The sequence below is a fragment of the Gekko japonicus genome, unplaced genomic scaffold (assembly GCF_001447785.1).
Source record: "Gekko japonicus isolate JY-2015 unplaced genomic scaffold, Gekko_japonicus_V1.1 scaffold4237, whole genome shotgun sequence".
Lineage (NCBI taxonomy): Eukaryota > Metazoa > Chordata > Lepidosauria > Squamata > Gekkonidae > Gekko > Gekko japonicus.
In genome coordinates this window covers 35448-62119 of record NW_015164327.1, presented here as the reverse complement: position 1 = coordinate 62119, position 26672 = coordinate 35448, and the positions used below count along the sequence as shown (strand labels likewise).

The window sequence follows — 26672 nt, the reverse complement described above, 5'->3', positions numbered from 1 at the left end:
CCCCCGTCTCCCAGTAGGAGCGTTTCATGGAGGTCAGGGGGGGGGGGGGCGGAGGGAAGCCCCGTTTAGGATGGATCCTGCTGTACGGTGTGGTGATGCTAGGAAACCTTTCTAAAGATTTTGGGTGCTATTGAGAGGGAGTCACAGGGCTACGGACTTCTGCATAGGACTGTGGCACTGTGGGGGTGTCAGCGTGCTCCTCCTGCTTGTGTGTCTTGAAGCATCGCTCCTGTACACCGGCCGTTTGCTTCCTACTATGCTGCACGGGCATCGGTTGTAGGGAACACGTGGGAGCCGGAGGAGCAGATCTGTCTGTTCCGTATTTGGGGTCCTTTATATTGGAGTTAAGGACTGGACTAGGTTTGCTGTGGGGGAATTGGTTGCACCTTCATCAGACTGGAGTGCTGAGAAGGTAGCAGAGAAGACAGGAAAGCTGCTGTGAGGCACAGTGTACCTGCCCGTGGAGAACTGCAAGCAGGGTGGATGATGCCTGTGATGATGGTCCCCCAACTAAAAAGTGCAGTGCATGGAGGGGTGGTGTAAAACCGGCCGTTTTGCCCTGTACAGTTCCTTTGGTGCTGAAGGATTTGGGTGGCAGTTTTGTCAACTCCTCAGCCTTAACAAGCGTGTAAACTGAAGCGTTGGAGAGCTCCAGTGTTGCATAGCAGTTGGACTAGGACTTGGGGAGGCCTAGGGCCAGCCACACACACAGAGTAACCTACCTCATAGGGTGGTTGTGAGAGTATCGTGAGGAGGGGGGGACAACTGCGTACGCCTTCTGAACTTGGAGGAAGAACAGAATAATGGGGTGGAGATACTCTTCCCCAGCTTGAGTAATACAGAATCCTACGGAACACGAACCTCTTTCTTGCATGGTTCAAGAATTCACTTTTTGGCCTCTTGTTGAAGATGGGATTTGGCCCCGGGTTTTCACCCTTCTGGCTGCATTGTTTCTAATGTTCTGTTGTTGTGGATGGACTTTACACACACACGGGTTTCATTGAGAGCATGTTTGGGGTTTTCATGTGTGTGTGTTCCTTTTCTGGCAAATGCAGGAGATTTAACCCATGCCTGTGGGTGGCTCAGTGGAGTTTACTGCTGATTGGTATGGAGCACAGGACTTAGTATTGATATTATTTGAGTTCAGTAGCAGGGCTGGATTACAGGGAATACTGGTGTGAACATGGTTTTGATAGCATTAGTTTTGCGTTCCCTATACAGAACTTGGGCCCTTTTGTTTTTTTGTTGTGGCACAGTTTTGTTGCGGTACACACAGACTGCGCTGCTAAAATGTAGGGAATCTGAAGGGTATGGAGAAATGTCCCCTCTAAGGAGGCTGAGCCTTCCCCTCCTCGTGTGCTGTAGGAGGCTGCATGTTCTGTGAGGGGTTGGATAGTCTTTCTTCCCATGATGCTCTTTCACTGTGGCTTTTTGATGTAGACAGCATATAGTTGAAATCTTCATCCTTTATCACTTCCACAGCATTGTAAGGTAAACAGAGTTAAGGTAAACAGAGGATTAAGTACCATCCTGCTGTAATTATGGGAAAGTATGTTGTATTTATTTGCATGAGAACTCAAAGTCTTTGACACAGTAAAGGACCCTGTTATTTAATCTATTTAATCAAGGCTTTTATTTATTTATTTCATTAGATTTTAGACCAACCTCCCCCTGCCGGAGCAGTAAATTCACAACAAATACAATTTTAAAACTGTTGAAAACAATAAAAAACACACTCATTACCTAAGAGATGGTGCTAAAGAATTCATTAGTGAAAAATCTTTGTTGCTCCGGCTGGGGGGGGGGGGGGGGGTTTGGAACGCCAGAAGGACGAGACCTTCACTGTCCTCGGCCAGGCGCCTGGCAGAACATCTGTGCCTCACAGGTCCACCAGGTGGGAGCCAGGGATGAAAACGCCCCGTCCCCGTCCGAGGACAGCTGGACATCCTTCCAGCCAGTCTGATCTGCTGAGCACAGTGCTCTTCTGGGGGTACATTGGGAGGGGTGGTCCCAAAGACACGTGGGTCCCTGACCGTTAAGGTCCTTGAAGGTCAGCACCAGAACCTTGAACTTGATCCGGTACGCCACCGGAGGCCAGTGAAGCTCTCTCAGCACAGGATGGATGTGTGCTACGCAGCTGTATTCTGTACCAGTTGGAGTTTCCGGATCAATCTCAAGGGTTACTGTAGCTAGATCACGGTGAGACAGCTGCCTAACCTGGTGCAGTTGGTAAAATGCCAGTTTGGCAGCATTTGCCACCTGGGCCTCCAATGTTAGGGAGGCATCCAGAATCACACCCAAGCTCCTGACGGTTCGTGCCGGGCTCTAGGGCGCACCATCCAGAGCTGGGAGCTGGCACCCCAGACCCGAATCTCCCCATCCCAGCCACAGGACCCCCCCATCTTGGAAGGATTCAGTCTCAGTTGGCTCTGTTTCAGCCATCCCACCACAGCCTCCAACCCCTCGGCCAAGTTTTCCGGGGCTATATCCAGTGTTCCCTCTAAGCTGAGTCCGTGTGAGCTAGCTCACAGTTTTTTAGCCTCTGGCTCACACGTTTTTGTCTTGGCTCAGGAAGGATGGCTCCAGAGCCAATTAATTTCTGCAGCCGCCAAATCGCTCATTCACGACTTTAATGCCAGTAGCTCACAAAGTAGAATTTTTGCTCACAAGACTCCACAGCTTAGAGGGATCATTGGCTAGGGTTAGGGTTAGGGCCCATCAACAGATAGAGCTGGGTGTCATCAGCATACTGATGACATCCAACCTGAAACTCCGCACCAGTTGCGCGAGGGGGTGCATGCATTTTGTTTCTCTGTTACTTTACTGTTTTCTCTTTTTCTCCCATGTACAGTTTTTACTGGAGTGCTTTTTTGTTATGACCGGTGTGTTTCTGCTATGTCCTGAAATTAATCAGTATTGTACATTAAGAATAACTGAAAATATATATGGCTGCTTAAGAAAGGTTTTACTGCATCTCACAACTGCCTGCATTTGTATTAGTTAGAGAAAGCGGAGCATTTAAATAAAGATTGCATGTCTGTGCTAATAGTTCATAAGTAGCTGCATAGAGAATTGAGTGTTGTGAATATTAATGATTTATGTCTTATGTTAAACTCTGTTATCATTGCAGATTTTAGATCTTTGTTTGAATTGGAAAACGATCTTCCAGATGAGTTGATCCCTAATGGCGAGCTGAATCTTTTAAACAGCAGTGGGAACCATGTTCCAGATGCAGCTTCTAAACACAAACAACTTTCTGATCTTCTGAGGGGAGGCAGCGGCACATCGTTAAACCCAGGAATTGTAAACGTGAGCTCCGGTCCCCCGGTCCCCCAAGGAGTCAACAGCCAAGCCCAAGGGCAGTCGAACAGTGTGAACATTGGCAACCTGGGCGCCATGGGCAAGAATCCTCTGAGCCAGGCAGACACGGCTGGGTCCACTCTGGTCAAGCAGGCAGCCAGCACACCTGGGCCCAGCACACCGGCCACCCAGGCCTTGAGCGCTCAGGCCCAGAAGCAAGTCGGGATGGCGACAAACAGCTCCGCTACCTCTCAGGCCGGATCTGGGATGTGCATCAACAGCGGCTTCAGCCAGGCCCACACGGGTCTTCTCAGTGCTAATTCGGGCCACAGTTTAATGAATCAGACCCAGCAAGGGCAGGTAATGAATGGATCCCTTGGGGCGGCTGGAAGAGGAAGAGGCGCCGGCATGCAGTACACGGCCCCCGCCATGCAGGGGAACACGGGCAGCGTGCTCACAGACACCCTGACACAGGTGTCTCCCCAGATGGCAAGTCACGCGGGGCTGAACCCGACCCAGGCAGGAGCCATGGCCAAAGTAGGTGGCAGGATCTTTGCTGCAGTTTTGTTACAAGGAGGGATTGAGGAGGGATGGGGATCATTTGCTGCATGGCGTATTATTTAAATAGCTTATTTTTATTAATATGAGTTTCTGTAGAAAGTGGGTGAATTGCATTTTTTCCTACCACAGAGACATTGGGGGAGTCATTTATTGTACTTGTTGTTTGGTGCTACTGTGGGTATGACAGTTAGTTGTTCTTGCTTTAAACCCTGATAGGCCTTTTTCTCTTACCATTTCCCCCCACAGAACAGAGTCTGAGTCCAGTGGCACCTTTAAGACCAACAAAGTTGATTTCTGTTTATAAGCTTTCCTGTGCACGCTCCTGCACACGGAAGCTTCTACCCAAGATTAAACCTTGTTGGTCTGAAAGGTGCCCAGTCTGGACTCAGACTTTGTTCTGTTGCTTCAGACCAACACGGCTGCCCCCCCCCCCCGCCCCCCGAAGCCAATTTCCCCACAAGTAGCTGTTGCTGCCAGCTTCGGAGTGGCAGTCTGATTCTTGGTCCAGCGGCATTTCTGTGGCATTTCTTGGTACCTGATAAGTTGATTTTCTGTGACCTGTGCTCCTTCATAATTTCTGGCAGGTTGCGGTTATAAATGTTTGTTGTGAATAACCCTCACTGCCTCGGTTGCTGTAAATGAAAAGCTGTTTATTGGGCTGGCCGCTCTGTTCCGTGCTGCTTGCTACAGTTGCACACGACAGGGGAGGACACAGTTATTGAGCACCTTGTAGAATTGGAAGGCTGGTGTAAGGAGTGGAGCAGAGCAGGCATTGTGGGGCAGACCAGTCTTTGTGGGGCCTCTGTCCCAAAGGAAGTATTGAGACTTGTGTACTTGCAGCTGGCTGCGTGAGCGGCTGTGGCTCAGTGGTAGAGCATCTGCTCGGCCTGCAGAATGTCCTGGGTTCAGTTCCCAGCATCGCTACTTAAAAGGATGTGAAGGACTTCTGCTTGAGAGGTCCTGGAGAGCCACTGCCTTTCTGAGTAGACAGGACTGACCTTGAAGGGGACCAAGGGTCTGATTCCGTGTAAGGCAGCCCCTTCATGTGTGTTCATGTGTGAGGGGTTAAGGGGAGGTGTAAAGTACACAGAGAGCGGGTAGCAAGGGTTAGGGATGTCTCCACTTTAGAAGAGCAATGGAACAATATACTTCGCAGTAATGATGGATTGTGTTTAAAATGAAACTCCTCAAAAGCAGCCCATCCACCTCAGCAAGGAAGAAATGCATAGGAGAAAGCTGAGAACAACACATTTAATATGGTTGGATTTGTGTGTAGCAGCACGGAACAATTTCAGGTGGTCGCAGCAGAGTCATGGTTGACATACTCGTTGGCGGGGATTGCACTTTAACCCATCTCTGCATAAATTCTGCTTTTCATGTGGAATTCGGATTTTTGGGAAATAAACTGGCATCAGCAGCTTGTGCATGTAATCTGTTGTGACCAGAAAGGAGACTGTTAGTTGACTCTGATGTACATTGATTATTTTGCTACATTTGTATTGCAGTGGCTTTTGATCAGTAGCTACTGTGGTTGACAGGCCACTTGGATTGTGCTGTGGGTCCTCCACCTGCTGGCACAACTGAGCTGTACTTTTCCTTCCATGTTCTCCAAACAATTCAAAATGTTTTGAGCATCGCTAGGCGAACAGCTGAGCAAAAAGAGGAGACTGTAACATAGTAAAAGCCCTCCTGGATCATATTAAAGGTTCACATAGTCCAGTATCCACTTCCTCTTTCCTACAGTGTGGCCTGTTTTTAGTGATATGGATTTTAATTGAAATAGGGTTTAAAAAAATGTTGGAGGTTTTTAAGGGGCTGAAATGTGGAGTGCGAAGTACATAAATAAATAGCATCCTGATGCATCCCAGGAAGCCCACAGCCAGCACGTGGAAGTCCAGCCTTCCCTCTCTTTGTTTCTTTAGCCACTGGTCTTCAGAAGTTCAGCACCACTGGACATGGAGAATTTCTTTGAGCTGTCATGGCTAATAGTTGTTGACATGCTTGTGACTCAATCCAGTGTTCCCTCTAAGCTGTGGAGTCTTGTGAGCAAAAAATCTACTTTGTGGGCTACTGGCATTAAAGTTGGTTTGGCTACTGCATAAATTAGTTTGCTCTGGAGCCATCCTTCCTGAGCTAAGGCAAAAATGTGTGAGCCGAAGGCTAAAAAACTGTGAGCTAGCTCACACTCACTCAGCTTAGAGGGAACACTGGTTGAATCCTGTGCATTTCTTTGCAGAAGTAGACCCATTTTATTCAGTAGGGTTTCTTCCTTGGTAAGCATGCGTAGGATTGCAGCCCTATTCACTCTGAGTTTGTCTAGTCCATCTAAGGTAGTGGCAGTGAAATCCATGTTGATTGTGCATTCAGTAATGTCACATTTTGTCTGTTATGAATGTACTGCCCATTATAGCAAAGAATTGAAAAAGTTTTTGCTAGCTCTTTCACCACACCCTGCCTTATTTGATGTCATTGTCACAGCCTGCTCTTCTTCCTAAACTAAAAAGCCAAAATCTCCTTAGCTTTTCTTTCTAGGGAAGGTGCTCAGTCTCTTAACCAGTCTGAAGACATTTTATGCAGTCACGTTGGTCTAAAGCAAAATCTAAAAATGAGCAAATGCCACATTATGGCACAAAACAGCAAATGCCACAAGATGGCACAAAACAGTGTGCAAGTTCACTAGAACTTCTCATCAGGCTGGATGTTACAAAAGTAAGCGGGGGGGGGGATATAAGAACATAAGAGCTGTGCCGGATCAGACCAGTGAGGGTCCATCTAGTCCAGCATCCTCTCTCACACGGTGGCCAACCAGTTCCTCTGGAAGTCCAACGATGGGGAGCACATGTCTGAGGACACAGTCTTGGGCCTAGTCTTGGCAACATCCTGTTTAAAATGTTGAGCAAGTATGCAGATTTAAGATGATGCAGGTGTAGCTTAAGATCATGACGTGAGACATCTTGTACACTATTTTTGTAGCATTCAGCCTGATGAAGAGTTCTGGTTAACTTGGAATTTTGCACACATTTTTGTTAGTCTTAAACGGTATTATGTGGCTTTGTTCTACATTCTGGATTAATCTGTTTGGTCACACTTTTTTGCACCTAGTCCAGTCCTTTTGCTGCAAAACTGATGCAGTGTTCTGAATGCTGTTACACCAAAACTTGATATAAGAGTACCATGTCTTCTTTATGCCTGGAGAGGAAAGAGACAGAGCTTGTGGCTGAATTTGTTGTAGAGGAATATTGTGATTACAGTTAAGTACATTAATTATCAACAGCTGCCCTCATGTGTTTCTAAATCTGTTGAACAGAAAAACTATTGTGAGGTCATGTTTCCACTTCCAATCATTATACAAGAGAATAAGTTGTATTTTGCTAAAGTAAGCAATTTAAGTTAGTGACAGATGTGGTGGGGATAGCCCAAGTCTGGTCCCCTGAGCAATGGGGCCACCTGGTCTCCTCTGAGTGGCCAACCTGAAGCAAAGAGTTGTGGTCAGTCTCTTGGCTTGGCCTGACCTGCTTGGCCTTTTCAGTACGGTGGTCCAAGATTGGCTACTGCTTAGGACCTTCCTTCCCTTGTCTCAGCGAAGCAAAGGTATGGGATCTGTTCAGCACAAGCATCAACAAGTGATTGAAATAATATACGAGGTTCCAGCTGCCATGACAAGTTCAGTCTTGAGGCAGGACCACATCACAGTAACTTTTTTCCTACATAGGCAGGGGTCATTTCCTGCAGGAGCGCACAGGAGCGGAGCTCCGGCAGTAAAGAGGCCAGGGGGCGGACACATTCAACAAGCCCCACCCCCTGCTCCCAGCAGCCCTCAGTCAGAGCAAGAAGCAGCCAGGTAAGTTGCAGAGCGCTCCCCCCAGCTCCCCAGTCCAAAACAGTCCAGTGGCACCTTTAAGACCAGGTTTTAGTCAGGTACAAGCTCTCCCTCCTCTGCGAGGACAGATCTGCATGCCCCCCCCCCCAATAGCTAGCAATCCGAAACAGTCCAGTGGAGTCTGAGCGGTGGGTGTTGCCTTCTGACACACTTCCGGTGATGTCAGGGGGTGTGGCATATGCAAGTAAGTTATGCTAATGCACCTCTTTTTCTACAAAATGACCCCTGTACGTAGGTATTACTCCACATTCCTTGAATTTGTCTCTAAATCTGTGTAAATTTTCTTTACAGTTACATATTGAAGCTGATAGGGACCATTGTAGACATAACCCAAATGACAATGAAAAGTTCTTTGCTCGGCTGCTTGGGTCCAGTATAGGGAAGAGGGTAGAGAAACAGAGCTAGCAGTCAAGAAAATAGCCACTTTAGCCTAGTAGAGATAATATAAGGGAACTGTTTTCACTGATAAATCTAAAACATAACTATTCTTACAAATGTGTGACATCTACTTTGTAAGTCATTGCTTCTGCTTAAGGGACAGCTGCCAAACAGCTGGTTTGTTCTGAAATAGGGATTTAATAAGAATGATATAGGAGTCCAGTTGCACCTTAAAGAAGTAGAGTATTTATGCTGGAAGTTTATTTCTGCATAAGCTTTAGGGAGTCAGAGCTCACTTCCTCGAATGAAGGGGAGCGTACGTCTGTTAGGTCTGATTTTATACACATTGGGGACAGGGCATTCCAAAGAGGCCAGTGGATAACAAGATCCAACTTAAAATTAGTTCACTCAGAGAGTGGGTGTGAGACACTCCAACAACAGTGAAGTAGAAGAAACATGAAATCTAATGCAGGATGAAATTTATACTCAGAACTGCAGATTTGGGGTGGTGATCCGAGAAGACCCGTTCCCCACAATAAGAGCACTTGTGAAAAAAGGGCTAGTGAAGTAGTAAACAGTCTACTCAGAGGGCTGCACTGGTAAAAGAGGAGGAATCTGGATATACTGCACATAGACATGTAAAAAGAGAACCCTTTTTCTGGGTGCGTAACCCTCTCTCAGGTCCCGATTGAGTTCGGTTGTGATAGTGCCAGATCTGCACATGAGTCCTGGCTCAGCAGTATCTCCCCAAGAAACTTCTCTGCTGAAGTACGGCAACCTTCAGGTCTTCCACTAAATAACCAGTAGGGCTGAAATTCTCTGCAGCGTTCTGATTCCATTTTTTAAGGTCTGATTTATGTCACTGTCTCCTGTTCGGCAACATAAATGACAGAAGAGAGCATTGCCCGATGTATGCCAGTGAGAGGATGTGCTGTTGAATGGGCCCCCTAGTGTCACTTGTGTGGTATGTGAGGACAGAGGTAGTGTCACTTGTGTGGATGTGAGGACAGAGTAGAGGCACCAAAACTTCTCGCTGGGGCCAGTCTCTGGATTCATCGCGCCTGTCGTGGGTGAATGGCTGTCTGTAAACCATGACTGGCCCTGTATCCTTTCCCCACCTTCCCTGACGATGCCGTGGAGAGTCTTTAGCTGTGGAGCTGTTGGTAGCAACCAGTGGTCTGTTGTGTTCTCTGCAAGGCCTGTTTATCCTGTCCACGTGGAGAAGGGGGTCCCCACCACTTGGTCATTTTGTCACCCTTTCCCACAGTTTTTCCAGCTCTACAGTGTTGTTTCTGATACTTATTTTATTTGAAGTGTTTGTGTCCTACAATTGCTGGGCTCACAGTTAAATGCATTAAATAAAGAGGTGTCAATAACCAAAAACATTAACAAGGGTTAAATAAGCAGCAGTAAATGCAACTAATCCGTTATGTGGGACACCATGAAAAGCCAGTTAGCAATATAAAACTAAAGGGAAGGGGAGAGTCAGCATAAGAACACAAGCAGAATTTGTATAAGAACCAACCTGAGATGCAGGGTCAGGAATGTGTGCTTCAGAGCAAGGAAGAGTATTTATTCAGCCTGCTGTTGCTGTTGTGCACAGCCTTTTGGGCCATCTCCAGAAGTTTGTGTATCAGAGTCTTTTTGTTGTTGTTCAGTCGCACAGTCGAGTCCGACTCTTTGCGACCCCATGGACCAGATCACGCCAGGCCTTCCTGTCTTTCGCCGTCCTCTGAAGCTGGCTCAATTTCATGTTCGTTGCATCTATGACACTGTCTAACCATCTCATCCTTTGCCATCCCCGTCTTCTTTGACCTTCAATCTTTCCCAGCATCAGGGTCTTCTCCAGTGAGTGCTCCCTTCTCATTTGGTGGCCAAAGTATTTGAGCTTCAGTTTCATTATCTGGCCTTCCAGGGAACAGTCAGGGTTGATTTCTTTGAGGATTGACTGATTTGATCTTCTTGCAGTCCAAGGGACTCTCAAGAGTCTTCTCCAGCACCATAGTTCAAAAGAATCTATTCTTCGGCGCTCGGCCTTCCTCACAGTCCAACTCTCGCAGCCATACATGACTACTGGGAATACCATTGCTTTGACCATGCGGACTTTTGTTGGCAGGGTGATGTCTCTACTTTTTATCATGCTGTTTAGGTTCGCCATCGCTTTCCTCCCAAGGAGCAGGTGTCTTTTAATTTCATGGCTGCTGTCACAGTCTGTGGTGATCTGGGATCCCAGGAACGTGAAGTCTGTCACTACTTCCACGACTTCCCCTTCTATTTGCCAAGGAGTGATGGGGCCGGCTGCCATGATCTTAGTTTTTTTGATGTTGAGCTTCAAGCTGACTTTTGCACTCTCTTGTTGACTATAAAGGCCACACCATTTTTTCTACGAGATTCCTGGCCACAATAGAAGATATAATGGTCTTCTGAGTTAAATTCGCCCATTCCTGTCCACTTTAGTTCACTGATTCCTAAGATATCAATGTTCAGTCTTGGCACCTCATTTTTGACCACGTCAAGCTTACCTTGATTCATAGCTCTTACATTCCAGGTTCCTATGCAGTATTGTTCTTTGCAGCATCGGACTTTCCTTTCACCATCAGACACATCCACAACTGAGTGTCCTTTCGGCTTTGGTCCAGCCGCTTCACTCTTTCTGGGGTTACTTGTACTTGCCCTCTGCTCTTCCCCAGTAGCATATTGGACACCTTCTGACCTCATTTTCCGGCGTCATATCTTTTAGCCTTTTGATACTGTCCATGGGGTTTTCTTGGTAAAGATACTGGAGTGGGTTGCCATTTCCTTCTCCAGTGGATCACACTTGGTCTGAGTTCTCTGCTGTGGCCTGTCTGTCTTGGGTGGCCCTCCACGTCATAGCCCACAGCCTCATCGAACCACGCAAGCCCCCTCGCCACGACAAGGCAGTGATCCATGAGGGGGATCAGAGTCTGCAGAGCCACAAATCTCACCTGTGTACATGTACAAGTGATAACTCGGAGGACAACAGTTACAGGTGAACAACTTATCTTGTCATATAAGCTTGAGCTAGTCAGCGATCTTACTACTGAATTTTGTACCGCGTGCTGTCTTCAGCCGTCTAACCTGGATGTTGGAGCATGGCTAATGGGCCAAATCATGCCTATCAAGGAGGGGCCGTAGCTGGTGGGCAAAGGAAAGCTGTCCAAGAAGCTGTGAGCTGCAGAGGAAACCTGACTCTTTGTCTACAGGCCTAGATCCCGTTCCTCTGGAGGACCAACAGCAGGACATAGAGGCAGAGATCTTCCCCTGAGGTTGCCTCCTGGCACTGGAATTCAGAGGATGACTGCCTCTGAAAGTGAAGATTCCCTGTAGTCACCACGGCTAGTAGTCACTGATAGCCCTGTCCTCCATGAATCTGTCTAATTCCCTTTTAAAGTTGTCTGTCCCTGGGGCCATCACTACATCAGCAGCTATGTGACGACCCCTTATCTGGGGAGGTCTGGTTTCCCTTTAAAATGTTCTTTATGTTTTGTTTTACTGTGTATATACGGCTGCCACCAGGAAATTTAAGGCTTTCCAAACCTGTATACTATACTATTTCTATCACTGGGTAGGTAGGTCGGTTTTAAGGCTTTCGAGGTACTAATGTGGTCCTGGGAAGTATTTCTTTCAGAACTGGTATCTTAAATAAAAGTAGATTTATTGATATAATTCGTAAATAATATGGTAGTACACTGTAACTAGGAATGGGTAAATACTAAACAATTGCTTTGATGTTTCACACACTTTTCTCTCTCACTGTCAGGGATCTTGGCATGTAACTTTGTAACACTTTTTTCCTTAAGACCATATACGTTTACTGTTTCACTTTAGCCTGTCACTCAGACTTTTTATTTTTCTCTTTAACTTTACTTTCTTGTTTCATATACATTCAACTTTTCTTCATACACAGAACTAACTCCTAAGCACACACAAAACTGCTTCTCTCCCAGACTTTAGAACTCTCTTAACAACTGTCTTTATCAACTGTCAAACCTCTTAACTGTCACTCCTGAAGGACATACCCATTCATCCACTCAGAAACCCTTTCTAAAACCCCTCCCCCTCTCTGTCAATCACCAATCACACCACACTTGTCTCTTCAAGCACTCTAGTCCATTGCACAGTCATGCAACCAAACTTTTAAAGAGACACACACACATATAAAACAAGGAATCATTACAAGCCAATTCTGCATTTATAGAATCATAGAGTTGGAAGGGGCCATACAGACCATCTAGTCCAACCCCCTGCCCAATGTAGGACCAGCCTAAAGCATCTCTCACAAATATTCGTCCAGTCTCTTCTTGAAAGCTTCCAGTGAAGGGGAGCTCACCACCTCCCCAGGCAGCTGATTCCACCTTTGAACCACTCTGACCGTGAAAACGTTTTTCTTAATATCCAGCCGATACCTTTCTGCATGTAATTTAAACCCGTTGCTTCGGGTCCTATCCTTTGCTGCCAACTGGAACAGCTCCTTGCCCTCCTCCAAACGACAGCCTTTCAAATATTTAAAGAGAGCAATCACGTCCCCCCTCAATCGCCTCTTTGAACTAAACATTCCCAAGGCCCTTAGCCTTTCCTCATAGGGCTCAGTCTCCAGACCCCTGAACATCCTCATCGCTCTCTTCTGCACCCTCTCGATCCTTTTTGAAGTGAGGCCTCCAGAACTGCACACGGGACTCCAGGTGCGGCCTGACCAAGGCAGTATACAGAGGGACTATGACCTCCTGCAATTTCAATGATATGGTCCTTTTAATACAACCCAAGACTGAATTTGCCTTTTTTGCCACTGCATCACACTGACTGCTCATATTTAGTTTACAGTCCACTCTTACTCCAAGATCTCTTTCTCATACACTACTCCCTAGAAACGTATCCCCCATCCAGTATTTGTGCTTGACATTTTTGTGGCCCAGATGTCATACTGTGCATTTATCTTTGTTGAATTGCATCCTGTTTGCAACTGCCCACTTCTCGAGTGTGTTCAGGTCTTGTTGAATTGTAACTCTATCTTCTTGGTTGTTTGCTACTCCTCCCAATTTGGTATCACCAGCAAATTTAATGAGTAGCCCTTCTACCCCTTCATCCAGATCATTGATAAAAGTATTGAAAGATACGGGGCCCTAAACCGAGACCTGCGGCATCCCACTGGACACTTCCCTCCAATCTGATGAAACGCCATTGACCACCACTCTTTGGGTGCGGTCCTCTAACCAGTCCCCTATCCTCCAGACTGTCCTATAGTCCAGCCCACAGTCTTCCAGTTTTCCCATCAGAATGTCATGGGGAACTTTATCAAAAGCTTTACTGAAATCTGAATCACTCACTGTGTAAAAAAGTATTGCCTTTTGTCCATCCTGGATCTACTGCCCATCAGCTTCTTTGGATGCCCTCCCGTTCTAGTATTTCAGGAGAGGGAGGAAAAGTTCTCTTCGTCCTTTGTGGAACCAGATCTAGTAATGGGTTTTGTTACGTGGATTCACCTAGCAGGCTTCATTGTATTGTTTTCAGGCACATGTGATGCTTGTTGTTGTTCATTCGCACAGTCGAGTCCGACTCTTCGCGACCCCATGGACCAGATCATGCCAGGCCTTCCTGTCTTCCGCCATCCTCTGAAGTTGGCTCAATTTCGTGTTCGTTGCATCTATGACACTATCTCATCCTTTGCCGTCCCCGTCTTCTTTGACCTTCAATCTTTCCCAGCATCAGGGTCTTCTTCTCCAGTGAGTGCTCCCTTCTCATTTGGTGGCCAAAGTATTTGAGCTTCAGTTTCATTATCTGGCCTTCCAGGGAACAGTCAGGGTTGATTTCTTTGAGGATTGACTGATTTGATCTTCTTGCAGTCCAAGGGACTCTTAAGAGTCTTCTCCAACACCATCGTTCAAAAGAATCTATTCTTCGGCGCTCGGCCTTCCTTATAGTCCAACTCTCGCAGCCATACATGACTACTGGGAATACCATTCCTTTGACTATGCGGACTTTTGTTGGCAGGGTGATTTCTCTACTTTTTATCATGCTGTTTAGGTTCGATGATTTAGTTTAGGTGATGCTAGGGGCTGACAAATTCTCTAACCCTTGTAAAGCCAAAAAATCCCACTTTTGCTCCTTGCATCAGCACAAGGTACTGTAGTGCTAAAAGTGGGCTTGTTTGGTAGCTTAGGACATGGCTGGTAACTCCAAGAGATATCATCTTGAAAATACAGTTATTTTTGGAAGAGATTTTAAGCTTTGTAGTGAACCTGTTGTGACTATTGTAGATAGAATGCATCTTTCTGTAGCAGTAAGAATGAAAGCACATGATGTGGGAGATGTGATCCAGAACAGATTTTTGGAGGGGTGACCTAGTGATAGATTTTTTTTCTTTAAAAAATGTGGTTTTAGACAGGTTTTGATGTGTGGAGTGACTCTCGAAAATTTCAACAAAATCCATGACTGTTGATTTAGTCCTGTTGATTTAGCATGGAATGGCTGATACAGAATCTCCCATTTCCTGATAGTGCACGAGGGAAGAGTATTTTTTCATCTCTACAGTATGATGACATCCTTGGTGTGTTTTGTTCAGATACGTGGTTTTTAAAAAGTAATGTTTCTTTTTTAAAGTTCATATTAGCAGCGTCTTGGGATGTCCAGTTAATACGCGCTTCTTAGTTTTGACATATTAATAGATAGTTACTTAAAGTCTTGAGCTCTGAATGAGTATAGCTTGTCAATAAAGTAACCCTAATTAAAATTATTGGTAACCAAAACTGTTTGGACAGGGGTTTAACTCCTATTCCCTCTTGTGCCGTCCCTAAGGGGAATCTTCTTCCCCATTGTAGTGTGTTACATCAGTTCTTCTCTAAAAGGGGAAGACGTGATTTTGATAGCTGGGTACACTCTTATACTATCATTCCATTGAAGCGGGAAGTGGATTGCAATTTTCATCTCCGTTCCTAGGTGGTGCCCTCTTCTTTCAGTTCTTTCCCTTCCTTGACAGAGAGTACACGGGAGCAGGAGAGCTCCGCCAGCTCCCTTTTTCTTCAGAACTCCCTGCACAATGTGCTCTTTTGTTCCTGTACTTTCTACTATTCTTTTATTTAAAAAAGAGAGAGAGAGAGAGAGAACTTGCCTTTTCTCCTTTTCAGTTACTTTTACTCTTTGCTTGCCTCAGCCCTGCTGCTAATAGGCCATGTGATGTCTGTCCAGAGTTTGCATACAGAAACATCCAAAGTCATGGGCTTCACCCGCAGGGATTGAGAGGTGATTGTCCCCAAGCTGTTGATGCAGCCGGCCAAAGAGATGTTGCATGGCTCCAGGTAGGGTGTGGGAAGCCACATCCCCTCCAAGTCAGGTTTGGACAGCAGAGCCACGATCAGTTTGGCTGACAAAAGAGCAGTGCACCCTAACAGTGCGGTAGGTGGGCCGAGAAGCAGGGTACAGAGCAGGCAGATGAAAGTTCCTGCTTGGTGGGGGATGCATCTGCAGGGCCCCTCTCCACACAGTCTGTCCCACCACCACCACCACCACCACCCAGCTCTGAGGAGGAGGTACCTTCAGGATTTAAAAATTAAAACAACTTGTTTGCTTTACTCCACACTGGTTGAGAAGTCCATAGTTTCCCAAGCTATCAACCTGCCTGTCATGGAGAATTCCAGTATTGAAAGATATGTTGATGTAGGGGACTGATCCTGCAGCTAAACTAGCTGCACCTATTTGCATGTTGGTTGAACGGCAAAGCTTTTCGCAACAGTGTCTTTTTTTGGAAGAAATACCCAAGGTAATGCTGGCATCAGAGAACCCTCTGCAGCTGACTAGGCCTTCTGAAGACGGACAGACAGAAAGGCATTCTAGCCAGGAAGGTCACTCTTGCACTGGTTCTCTATTTTATACAGGATGGACTTGTTCAGGGAGGGCTGTAGTCGTGTTTCATCACAGAGTGCTTCCTTCCCCAGAAGGTGTTTCTGTCTCAAAGTTGTATGCAGAGGGAACGTTTTTCTTTGGGCAGTGTCACTTTCATGTCCTGTTGTGATTCACTGGTTCCCTCTTGGAGCGATATATGATGCTTTAATCCCTACCTAAGCCGTGTGGACTATTACATGAAACCTCTTTCTCAAACTCCTTGCCTTCCTTCCTGCTCTCATTCTTCATTGCAGTCAGGACAGCAAGAAGTGTCAGAAGTCAAGGTGCTGTCCGTTGCACCTGACCCCGCAGCCTTTTTCAGAAAGGGAAGAAGCGTCTCCAGTCAGCTCCAACCTTTATACTCAAGGTGAACTCTGTGTTCCAGAGAACACAAGGAATGCCCTGTTTGCCTTGAGACCAGCTCCTCTTAAACAGAGAGGTTGGTGTACTCTGAGAGTTATGTGGGCTCTAAATCCGAACTACACCCCAAGGGAAGTCTGATTATTTTTGTGGCTTTTCACCGAAGGAAAAAAATATGTCTATGGCACCCCTGGGGAAATGGCTGAGAGAATGCATTCACACAGCGGTTACCTCCCAGGGTTTGAAATCTGCGGATGGAATCTCAACATACTATAAAAATTGCAGCTATAATTTCAGCATTTGACACATCCACCTCTGTGGTGGATCTTCGTTGAGCAGCATCATGAAGTCTTCAGCTTCATCAGATACTATGTTGGACTCTGTTGACTCACTCGATGCAACACTTGGGTGCAAGGACTCCAAGCAAGTGCTTCCGTATGGGGTTGAGAGTTCTTTTCCTCCCTGGACTCCAAGGCCCAGCCACAAAAATCATGCCCTCCAGTTCCAGGGGAGAATGGAATGTTGGAACTTGCCACAGAAGTTCCTTCTCCTTGAAACTTCCTCGGAGGGCACCACTTCTTCCTGTCGTGAGCCCAAGAGTAGTGGGGATGGTGGTGGTGCAGGTTTATCTGGGAGCTGTAGTATTTGTCAGCTGTGGCGTAATCTCACTCATTCTTTGTTGTTTTCTCCTGTATGTAGTCTCTTTTTCTTCCAGAAGATTTTTGAGTTTCTTTTTCTTAATATTATGCTCTTGAGTAGTAGGCACATGTGGTAATTTTAGGTGCACACCTGTAGGAGTCTCCAAATTGAAAGAGGAGGCCACTGCCTAGAATTGGAGATGTTATTACAGTCAACTTCCTGTCTCAGTAGAATGGACAGTGCCCAGATATAAAAATGAGAGTGATTTAGAAAAGTTGTATGCTGCCTCTCCAGATGCCTCTCCTTCATGTTCTAGGTACAAGTAGAACGAGTCTCAACCTTCTGTTTTTCTGCACAGCTGTGCAGTTGTTCTGCAACTTAGCTGCTTAGTGGAAAACTTATTTTGAGGCTGGGAGTGTAAAAGATGGTGATAAAACATCTTAAATTTGCAGCAAAATTGTATATGACTCCAAAACCGTGGGCAGGTTATCAGTTCAGTCATTACCCAAGATTGGATACTGAATAAGTGAGGCAGGCTTTATTAATGTCCGTATGTGCAGACAGATGAATAGAAGACACTAACGGTAACGATCTTGCTTTCATTCCAGATGGGAATGGCCAGTAACACAAGTCCCTTCGGGCAACAGTTTAGTCAGACTGGAGGGCAGCAGATGGGGACCGCAGGCGTGAACCCTCGGTTGCCAGCTAAGCCCGGCATTGGCAGTAGCGCGTCTCCCTTTCCTCCAGACATCAAGAGTGTCTCAGTTACCAGTGTGCCAAATATGGTGAGTTGCCTGTAGCTCACTTTTTTTTTTGCCATTATCTTTTGCAATCTTGATACATACTTTCTAAATTGGTTTAAGGGAGAGTGCCCTGAAAAAGTTATGTGTTCAAGTTGAAAAATCCTGATAGAAACAAAGTAATGCACCGTTTAAGAGGTTTACTGTCCCACTACCTTTCTAACCTTAAGTGGGCTGTGGGAAACTTGCTGATTTATAGACAGTCCTACTAATTACCAGACAAAGCCACTTGCCCATAGGCTAGCAGAAAGTAAAACAACTGTGTGCTATATTTCCCACAACATATTCATAAAGGAGACTTCATTTAAAGTGTGATATATCTATTATATGAAGTCAATACGCCCATACAATCCATCATAGGAAAATACAGAGGCCAAAGAGTAAATATACAGAATTATACATAGAAAGTCCAACACTTTTCCCAGGTAATCTTTCAGTGTTTCAGACCTCTGGTCCCTTCTCCGGAACAAAGAACTGTGAACACGCTAAGTGCTAAGTTCTACATCTGGGTAACACAAATGAGGAACACGCATACTGAATGGGGGATACACTTCTGGGTAGCAGTGTTGTGTGAGCAAGATCTTGGGGTATGGGTGGACTGTAAGTTAAGTATGAGCAGCCAGTGTTGTGTGAGCAAGATCTTGGGGTATGGGTGGACTGTAAGTTCAGTATGAGCAGCCAGTGTGCTGCAGCGACAAAAAAGGCTAATGCAGTCTTGGGGTGTACCAACAGAGGCATAACATCCAAAGCGCAAAATGTTATAGTCCCACTATACCCTGCATTGGTCAGATTGTACCTGGAGTCTTGTGTGCAGTTCTGGAGGCCTCACTTCAAAGAGGATGTGGACGGAATGGAGCGGGTGCAGAGGAGAGCAAGAAGGATGATCAGGGTCCTGGAGACCAAGAAGCCCTCTGAGGAAAGGCTGAGGGACTTCTTGGGAATGTTCAGTCTGGAGAAGAGGCGTTTGAGAGAGGGACAGGACGGCTCTCTCCAAGTATGTGTCCAAGCACTGTCCCTTAGAGGAGCCTGGCAGGGAGCTGTTCCTGTGGGCAGCAGAGGAGAGGACTCGCAATTACGGGTTTAAATTCAGGTCCGGAAGGTGCCAGTTGGATACTAGGAAAAACTTTTTTACAGTAAGAGATGTGCAGCAGTGGAATCAGCTGCCTCGGGAGGTGGTGCGCTTCCCCTGATGGCATAAGCCTACACATGTTTACTTACAAGTAAGTCCAACTGAGCCTATACCACAGCTTTGGTCGCAAGCCTGCACATGCCTGCAGTATGCCTGATTGAGCTAATTGTGGCTGACTTCTGCATAAACACCCCTAGGATTGCCCAGCAACTCTTCTTGGAACACTTTTTTCCTTCTTTTTGCAGTGGATGATCTTCACATAAGTAAAGTTCTTGTTCGTTGTTCCCATACAATATGTGACATGCTTCAGCCAGTAGGTGCTCCTTCCTAGTTCCAGACAGGGCCAGATTGTCCTGATGAGCCACACAAGTTTACTGTATGAGCTGTTTCTTTGTGAATAGGCACAATAGGTCTCTCAGCCTGCAGAAATAGCAACACGTTTTGCCTCAGTTTCTGTGCTGTCTTGCAGAGGAGTGGGGAGGGGAGGGGCCGTGGCTCAGTGGCAGAGCCTCTGCTGGGCATGCAGAAGGGCCCAGGTTCAGTCCTCGGCAGCACCTCCAGTGAAAAGGACCAGGCAGACGGTGATGGGAGAGACCTCCGCCTGAGACCCTGGAGAGCCTCTGCCAGTCTGAGTGGACGAGTCAGACTTTGATGGACCCCGGGGGGGGGGGGGTCTGATTCAGTATAAGGCAGCTTCATGAGTTCATTTTGAAACATTATCATCAGCTACCCGATGAAGTATCAGTGCTTAGTTCTCGTGGCCCTTTCTTACACACCCAGGGAAATGCCGATGGCCACTTTGGGGTCAGGAAGCAATTTTTCTCCAGGCCAGTTTGGCCCCCAGGGACCCTGGAGGTTTTGTTTTGTTTTTTGCCATCTTCTGGGCATGGAGCAAGGGTCACTACTGGGGGTCAGTGCTCCCTCTAAGCTCCACAGCGTTGTGAGCAGAAATTCTACCTCATGAGCGGAAAGAACTAGTAGCATTAAAGTTGTGAGCGAGTCCACATTTGACTATCCTGTAAATTAGTTTTTAGATTACTTCCATAACCTTGTAAAAATCTCAGAATAAATTATTTTAAATTATATTTAAACTATATTTGACAAATAATACATACAAAACATACAGACATGAAATATAAACTACTAACTGTATTACATATGCTCCCTCACCAGCATACAGTTGCTATGTCCCCCCTGGCTGGGGGTGGGGTGGGGTGGGGTTGGAGGACTAAGTTGCCAGATCCAGGTTGGGAAACGCGGAAGAGGTTTCAGGATGGTGCCTGGGGGGGGGGAGGAAAGACAGGGACCTCCTCCAAAGCAGCCCCTTTCTCCAGGGGAACTGATCTCTGTAGTCTGGAGATGAGGTATTCCAGGGGATCTCCAGGTCCCACCTGGAGGCTGGCATCCCTACCCCCATGCAGGAAGTGCCATGGGTGGTTTTTGGGTCCCCCCCCCCCCCATGGGCTTGCAGAGGCCAGGCCGCACGCTCCCCTCCTCTTCCGACAACGCTGCTGGAGGACGAGTGCAGCCTGGGTGCTCCCTCCTGCCTCCCTCTCCCGGCCCCCCGACAGGCTTGCCGGGGCCAAGCTGCACGCTCCCTCCTCTTCTGACCCTCTTCTGACGAGGCTGTTGGAGGCCCTTGGATGGCACGCCACGTGTCCCCTCCCGCCTCCCCCCCAGCTCGCTGGAGGCCCCTGCCAGCTACCGGGGCCAGGCTGCACCCCCCCTCCCCCCTGGCAGTCTCCCCACAGCCAGAGCCTATCTGCTGCTTACCCCAGCTGGCTGGTGCTTCGAGGTGATGTTCTCCAGGAGCAGTCAGCAGGGAAGAGGCTTGGGAGAGCTGCACGGGAAACTGCAGCATGCTAGAAGCAAGCAGGGGGCAGCTCCTATTTCAGGCAAGCAGGCAGCCAGTAGGCCACCTAAGTGGGAGGGCAGGGCATCCCAGAGAAATCTCCCGTGCGTAGAGGAGGAGGAGGAGCTGTGCGTGACAGGGAACTGTGCTGGGTGTGTGTGTGGGGGGGAGGTATTTGTGAATTTCCTACTTTTTGCAGGGGGTTGGACTAGATGACCCTTCCAACTCTCTGATTCTAAGTGTGCAGGCACACAAAAGCTTATACCCAGGATTAAAATTTGTTGGTCTTAATGGTGCCACTGGACTCAAACTTTGTTCTATGTAGTATTATGCATTAGTCCATGTAATACCTTTTATTAAGACTATACAAAACCATGGGTGAGCCTTTGAGTTCTCCTGAACTCTTCATCAGGGTGGATTTTTTAAAAAAGCCCCAAGATTCAGCCCCTGACCACCACCACCCCTCCCCGTCTTAAGCCTTCAGGAGAACCCCGTAGGTGGACCTCCCGAGGGTGCCTGGTATTTTGGGCCCCTGTGTGACACTGTGAGTGTGGGACTAGACGGGCCACTGGCCTGACCCAAATACTGGCTTCTCTCTTGTGTTCTTATATGTTTGTTTATCTATTTATTGGTTCCGTTTGTGCCCCGCCCTCCCCGCAACGCAGGCTCAGGGCGGCATCACATCAGTCAAAACATAGGCTGACACGTAGACAACAATTAAAATCCACATGAGAACATTTAAAACCATTCAAGCCATACAGTTAACTTGAAGGCTCACACATGGTGTAGTCTCCTTTGGGAAGGTCTTGATGAAAGGCAATACGTTGGTTTTGATCACTTTTATTGAATTGTCTTCTGGGTTGTGGTTGTTTTTTTCCCATTTTTAAAAATGAAGAGTGAACTCATATTGATTACAAGAGAGAAATGAAAGATCCCAATTTGAAATGCTGTGATTTTTTAAAGGAGATTTTATTATAATTATATTTTTGACCTTGTTCTTCCACAGTGCAGAGTGTAGTCTCCATCTCCTATCGACAGGAAATGTTTGTAACTGTAAAAAGGTTTTAATGATCTCTGCACATCTGATTGATGGCTTTTGTATTTATGCGCAGCTGTGGTCCAGGAACGTGGTGTTGCTTTTAGATCTGCCCATCCCTGCCCTGTTCTTCCGTGTGTTGCAGAGGAGAAAACCAGCCCATCTCCAAGGGCTCCTTTTCTTTTCAAAGTAACAACAAAAACTGCTATTGTTGTTTCTTCCACCCTTCCTTTCACCTCTCCGTCCCTTTTTTGTGGTCTTTTGTTATACTTCTGCACCTCTGGTTGAAGGACTATTTTGAAAAAGCTTTGTCAGTTTAGGGGGATTAGCTGTCTTCAGCTAGTGGCCACAGTGGTATTCTGTGCTTGGGAGATCAGTGCACAGCCAAGATTTTACAGCCCACTGCCTCACATTTGCCAAGCAAGCAAGGTGCAATCGATGCATCAGGCTCTGAGCCACTGTTTTTGCAGGAAGAGACCTCTTGAACGCTGAGGTGAGGGTCGAGCCACTCAGAAGCCACGTGCCTTGGTGCTGGTGTCTCCTCTTTCATTCTTGATGCCAGAGCTTTTGACCTGAGTCTGTGGCCACCAAGCCATCTCCAGCGCCAAGACAGCACAAGGGCGAATGTCAGGGGTGTCAGGCTCAGTCACCTGTTCAGGGAAGAGTAAGACGCACCAAGAGAAGCACTGACCAAAGCCAGTGGAAAAGCAGACTCCATGTGCTCCTGCAGTGGATTCTCCTGCTTGGCTTCCTGACTGCCCTGTCCTCAGCCTCTCTCAACAGGTCCTAGAGCCCAAATCAATACATCTGGTTCTCTAGAATGCCAGTCTCCTCCCAGGAGCCCTTTAAGTTGATAGGGGCTTATTTCTAGGTATCCAGCTTGTTGGTTCTTTTTCTGAGGAACAGCTGGAGGACTCACTGGCAATGTAGAGAGAGAGAGAGAGAGTGTGTGTCCTTTCTGATGCTCCGTACTGTGACAGAGATCTCTCCAGTATGCTTGGTACTGAGGTCCCTCCAGATGTTACTGAACGGATACTGGATTCAGCACTGCCAACCGCAACATCATAGTTATGAGCAAGATCCGCGGTATTGCTTCTGACTTCGGCCTGTTAACATCTTTGCAAGCGGGAGCAGAAAGGGGGCTGGGGACAGTGTGCCACTGCATCATATCAGCTCTGTGCAATAGGAGTCCTGACAGCTGGGATTTGTTCTCTGTGGTTGTGAGTCCGTTGAAAGCTTTCTCTATAGAGCCATCAACAACTCAGTTGCAGCCTACCTGGCAAGCTTCATGTTCGTCTTGATGCAGTACAGCATTCTTATCCCATTGTAAAGTAGAGGGTCTAGACAATTTTAGACTTGGAAGGCTCCAGCTGGGACTGTCAGTGACTGGCACTCAGGTTTCATCTCCTACCAAAGGTCTGGTAACACACCTGGAGCAGCTGGCTCCTTCAACTGCCTCTGTGGGATTATGAATAAAACAACGGTCTTCGTTATGTGAGGATCCATTCCTCTGGTTTGTTAATGGTGCCTCTCTTAACTCCTCTGGCTCTGTGAGTGTTCCTGGCTCTGCTTGTGTGCCAACAATAGTGAAAAGGCTGTGCAAGACAACAGGAGGAATGTGGTGTGTGGCTTTTCCCTTTCCCAGTCATCCCCCTGATCCCCTCATGGCAGAAGCCTTGTCAGGGCAGGTGAACATCATGAGTGTCACATTCTGTGGCTTCTGATAAGGAAGGTACGGATGTTGTGAGCGGGTTGGTCAACTCTTCAGCTCCGGTGCCATTAAAAGTGTCCTACTATTTTGCATATATAGAATTCACTTCAGCTCTCCCAGCCCCACTCCACACACTAGCTGGAAATGGATCTCCCCCCCCCCTCCACAGCAGAAAGAGGAGGTAAAAGTAGTTTAGAGCGCTATTCAAGGTATTTCATCGTTCCAAAAAAGGAGGGTGGTCTCTACCCATCCTTGACCTGAGAGAATCAACATATCACACCCAAGAATTTCAAGATTCTGTGTCTAGATCTATACTTTTCCCTTCTTGGTTCACTTATATCACCCTCAAAGATGCCTGCTTCCACATCCCAATCGACCTCCAATATTGCAAATTTGTCTGTCCTTTGGATGTGCCCACTCAAAGTAAAAGGGGCTTTTCCTTGGCCTCTTCACTGGTTCAAGTGCATGGCAGTAGTTTCTGCCCACCTTCATTGTTGAAGTGATAGGGTTCCCTATATAGGGGTGGCATTTCATAGTTCCATCTTGCCTTTCCGGTCTGCATCATGTGCAAACAACTGTACGTATTCCGTTTGTTGTAGGCCTATGTCTCAGTGGCTAGGGACCACATTCTTACTCTGTAAGGAACCTTCAATTTATAGGAACAACTCTAGGCTCTATCTGTGGCAGGGCCTACACCATCATCCCCCTAATGCAGTCCTTCCTCTGGCAAACTCTGCAAAGGTCGATCCAACAATCTCTAAGGCTTATGGCAACCATAATTCTCACCAGGCTGAGAAGGAGACGTCTCCATTGTCTTCATGGATGTTTTGTCTGTAATCTTCAACCTATGCAGGACTCTCAGGAAAAGCTCCTACACATTCCATTGGTGGTGCACAAAGCTCTCCCTTTGGTGAAATTACCGTCACAGTCTACAGCCTTCATAACACCGTCACCCCAAATAACGTTATAGAGGCTTCTTTGTGGGGATGGTGTGGCCTCTGGGGCAGACACGCAGTTGGCCTCCTACTCACCTCCAGAGAGGCAGTTCCAAATCAGTTACTGGGAGCTTTCAGTTGTCTATAAATTTCTTCACACCTTCTCAGGTTACAAGGCAAAGGAGTGCAGATAGCCATATCAACAACATACGGTGATCCATGTGACGGTCACCTCGAGGCTAGACTACTGTAACGCTCTCTACATGGGGCTGCCTTTGTCGCAAATCCGGAAGCTGCAGCTAGTGCAGAATGCTGCGGCCAGCCTGTTGATGGGTCTTCCTAGTAGGGACCACATACAGCCTGTGCTGAAAGCGCTGCACTGGCTGCCAATAGCGTACCGGATTCGCTTCAAAGTGCTGGTTCTTACCTTTAAAGCCCTATATGGTCTGGGTCCAGCTTACCTAAGGGACCGGCTTTCCTCATATGTTCCCCCGTGAGCACTTCGGTCTGGGACGCAACATCTCCTGGCAATGCCAGGTCCCAGAGAGGCCAGGCTGGCCGCTACCAGGGCCAGGGCTTTCTCGGTGGCAGCTCCTACCTGGTGGAATAAGCTCCCGATGGAGATCCGGGCCCTGCGGGACCTTGTACAGTTCCACAGGGCCTGCAAGACGGAGCTCTTCCACCAGGCGTATGAGTAGGAGCCGCCACTACCATCATTATTGTTCCATCTTACCTGGCCCTGGACGAGGGAACACCAGTGTTTCCCTGGAGCGGATGATGCGGAGGAACAGAGTAGTGGCAATAGAGCTGTTATGCCATCTTGTGAAATAACATCCAGAGCACTTTATTTATTAACTGTTTATAATGTTATCTGTACTGTGATGATTTTAAATGATTTTACATATGTTTTATATTGGCGTAAGCCCTTGTAAGCTGCCTTGAGCCCGCGTAGCGGGGAGGGCGGGGTATAAATTGAATAAAATAATAATAAAATAAAATAAATAACACAGTCATAATGCGAAGAAACAAGGAAGCACAGCATTTATTCATTAACGCAGTTATACCCCACCTTTTCCCATCCTGCCACTTTGATTCACCTAGCCTGCTGCCTTTAAGAAGTGGTACATTAAGCACAACATCTGTCTGATCAGCACCGTGCAGCAAGCAAAGACACCACATTGGCAGATTCTGAAAGGGAGTATGGCATAACAGAATTCTGTTCTTAGTGCATTTGATCACAACAGCCTGTGCTCTTCTACCTGCTTTACATTTAATATTTATTGACAAACAATAAGAATCCTCATTAGTGAAGGAACGTAGGTAATACCACACATTCTAAATTTTGGCTTCCACGGCACAGTTTAGATAATGTTGATCTTCCCTAAAATTTGAATAAAGGAGAAAGGATGGAAACACTTCGAGTGACCTTCATACATTTAGTGTGAGTAGCAAAGTGGTGACTTAGTAAATGTAGCTCCGTTACAGAGAAGTGAAATCTTGCTTGGATTTTAATCAGGCACATAATTTCTGGCAAGATAGAAGGCCAATGTGGTTATGAATTCTGAGAAGCAGCAAAAATCCTCAAAGGTATTAAAACCTCTGCTGTGTGGGAGCGTTGCTGTTACTCCTTTTGTGGAATCCATGTCTGATAGAGTGATAGGTTAGGATGTGAAGATGAGGGCTGTCGGTTCCACTGCTTACTGATTTGGCTCTACTTACATAGCAGAACTGAGGCTTATATAGCCACTGTGAATCAGTTGCTGAAGGAGATAAAATACAAAGGAAAACGGCAAAACACAAAGATGCTTTAAAAGATTTTTTTAAAAAATAATTTATTTATTGGGTTTTTTTGTATTAGCAAAAAAAGATTTGGACTTAATTACTTGAAAACACAAAGATGCTTGAGGTTGACCCTTTCAGATAGGCCGAACTTTCTTCAGAGTGCATGTGGTTCTCATGTAACCATACGTTGACTTAATCGGAAGTTGCATTGAGGAAGGTCAATAAGAGCCAGAGAGTAAAAGCCTGGGATGAAACCATTTGTTGAAATAGAACCTTCTTCAGGTGTCATCTGGTAGAGAATTTTCATTATTGGATTCCAGAAGACTCTAGGGGTAGAGATGTAAAATTTCCGGAAATTTTGAAGCTCGGAAAAAAGCCCGTTTTTTTTCCGGGGGGGGGGGGGGGGGTTTTTG

General features: G+C 46.7%; 1 protein-coding gene across 1 annotated transcript in view; it reads left to right on the top strand.

The window, feature by feature from the left end:
• The window catches only part of LOC107108414 (CREB-binding protein-like), a gene marked incomplete at its 3' end in the record, with an annotated part of 60285 nt that overhangs the window by 5274 nt on the left and 28339 nt on the right, over window positions 1–26672 (top strand). Inside the window, exons 3-4 of the mRNA XM_015408842.1 lie at window positions 3131–3837; window positions 17623–17799. Of these exons, the coding sequence (XP_015264328.1) occupies window positions 3131–3837; window positions 17623–17799 (884 nt within the window). The remainder of the gene's footprint in view (window positions 1–3130; window positions 3838–17622; window positions 17800–26672) is intronic.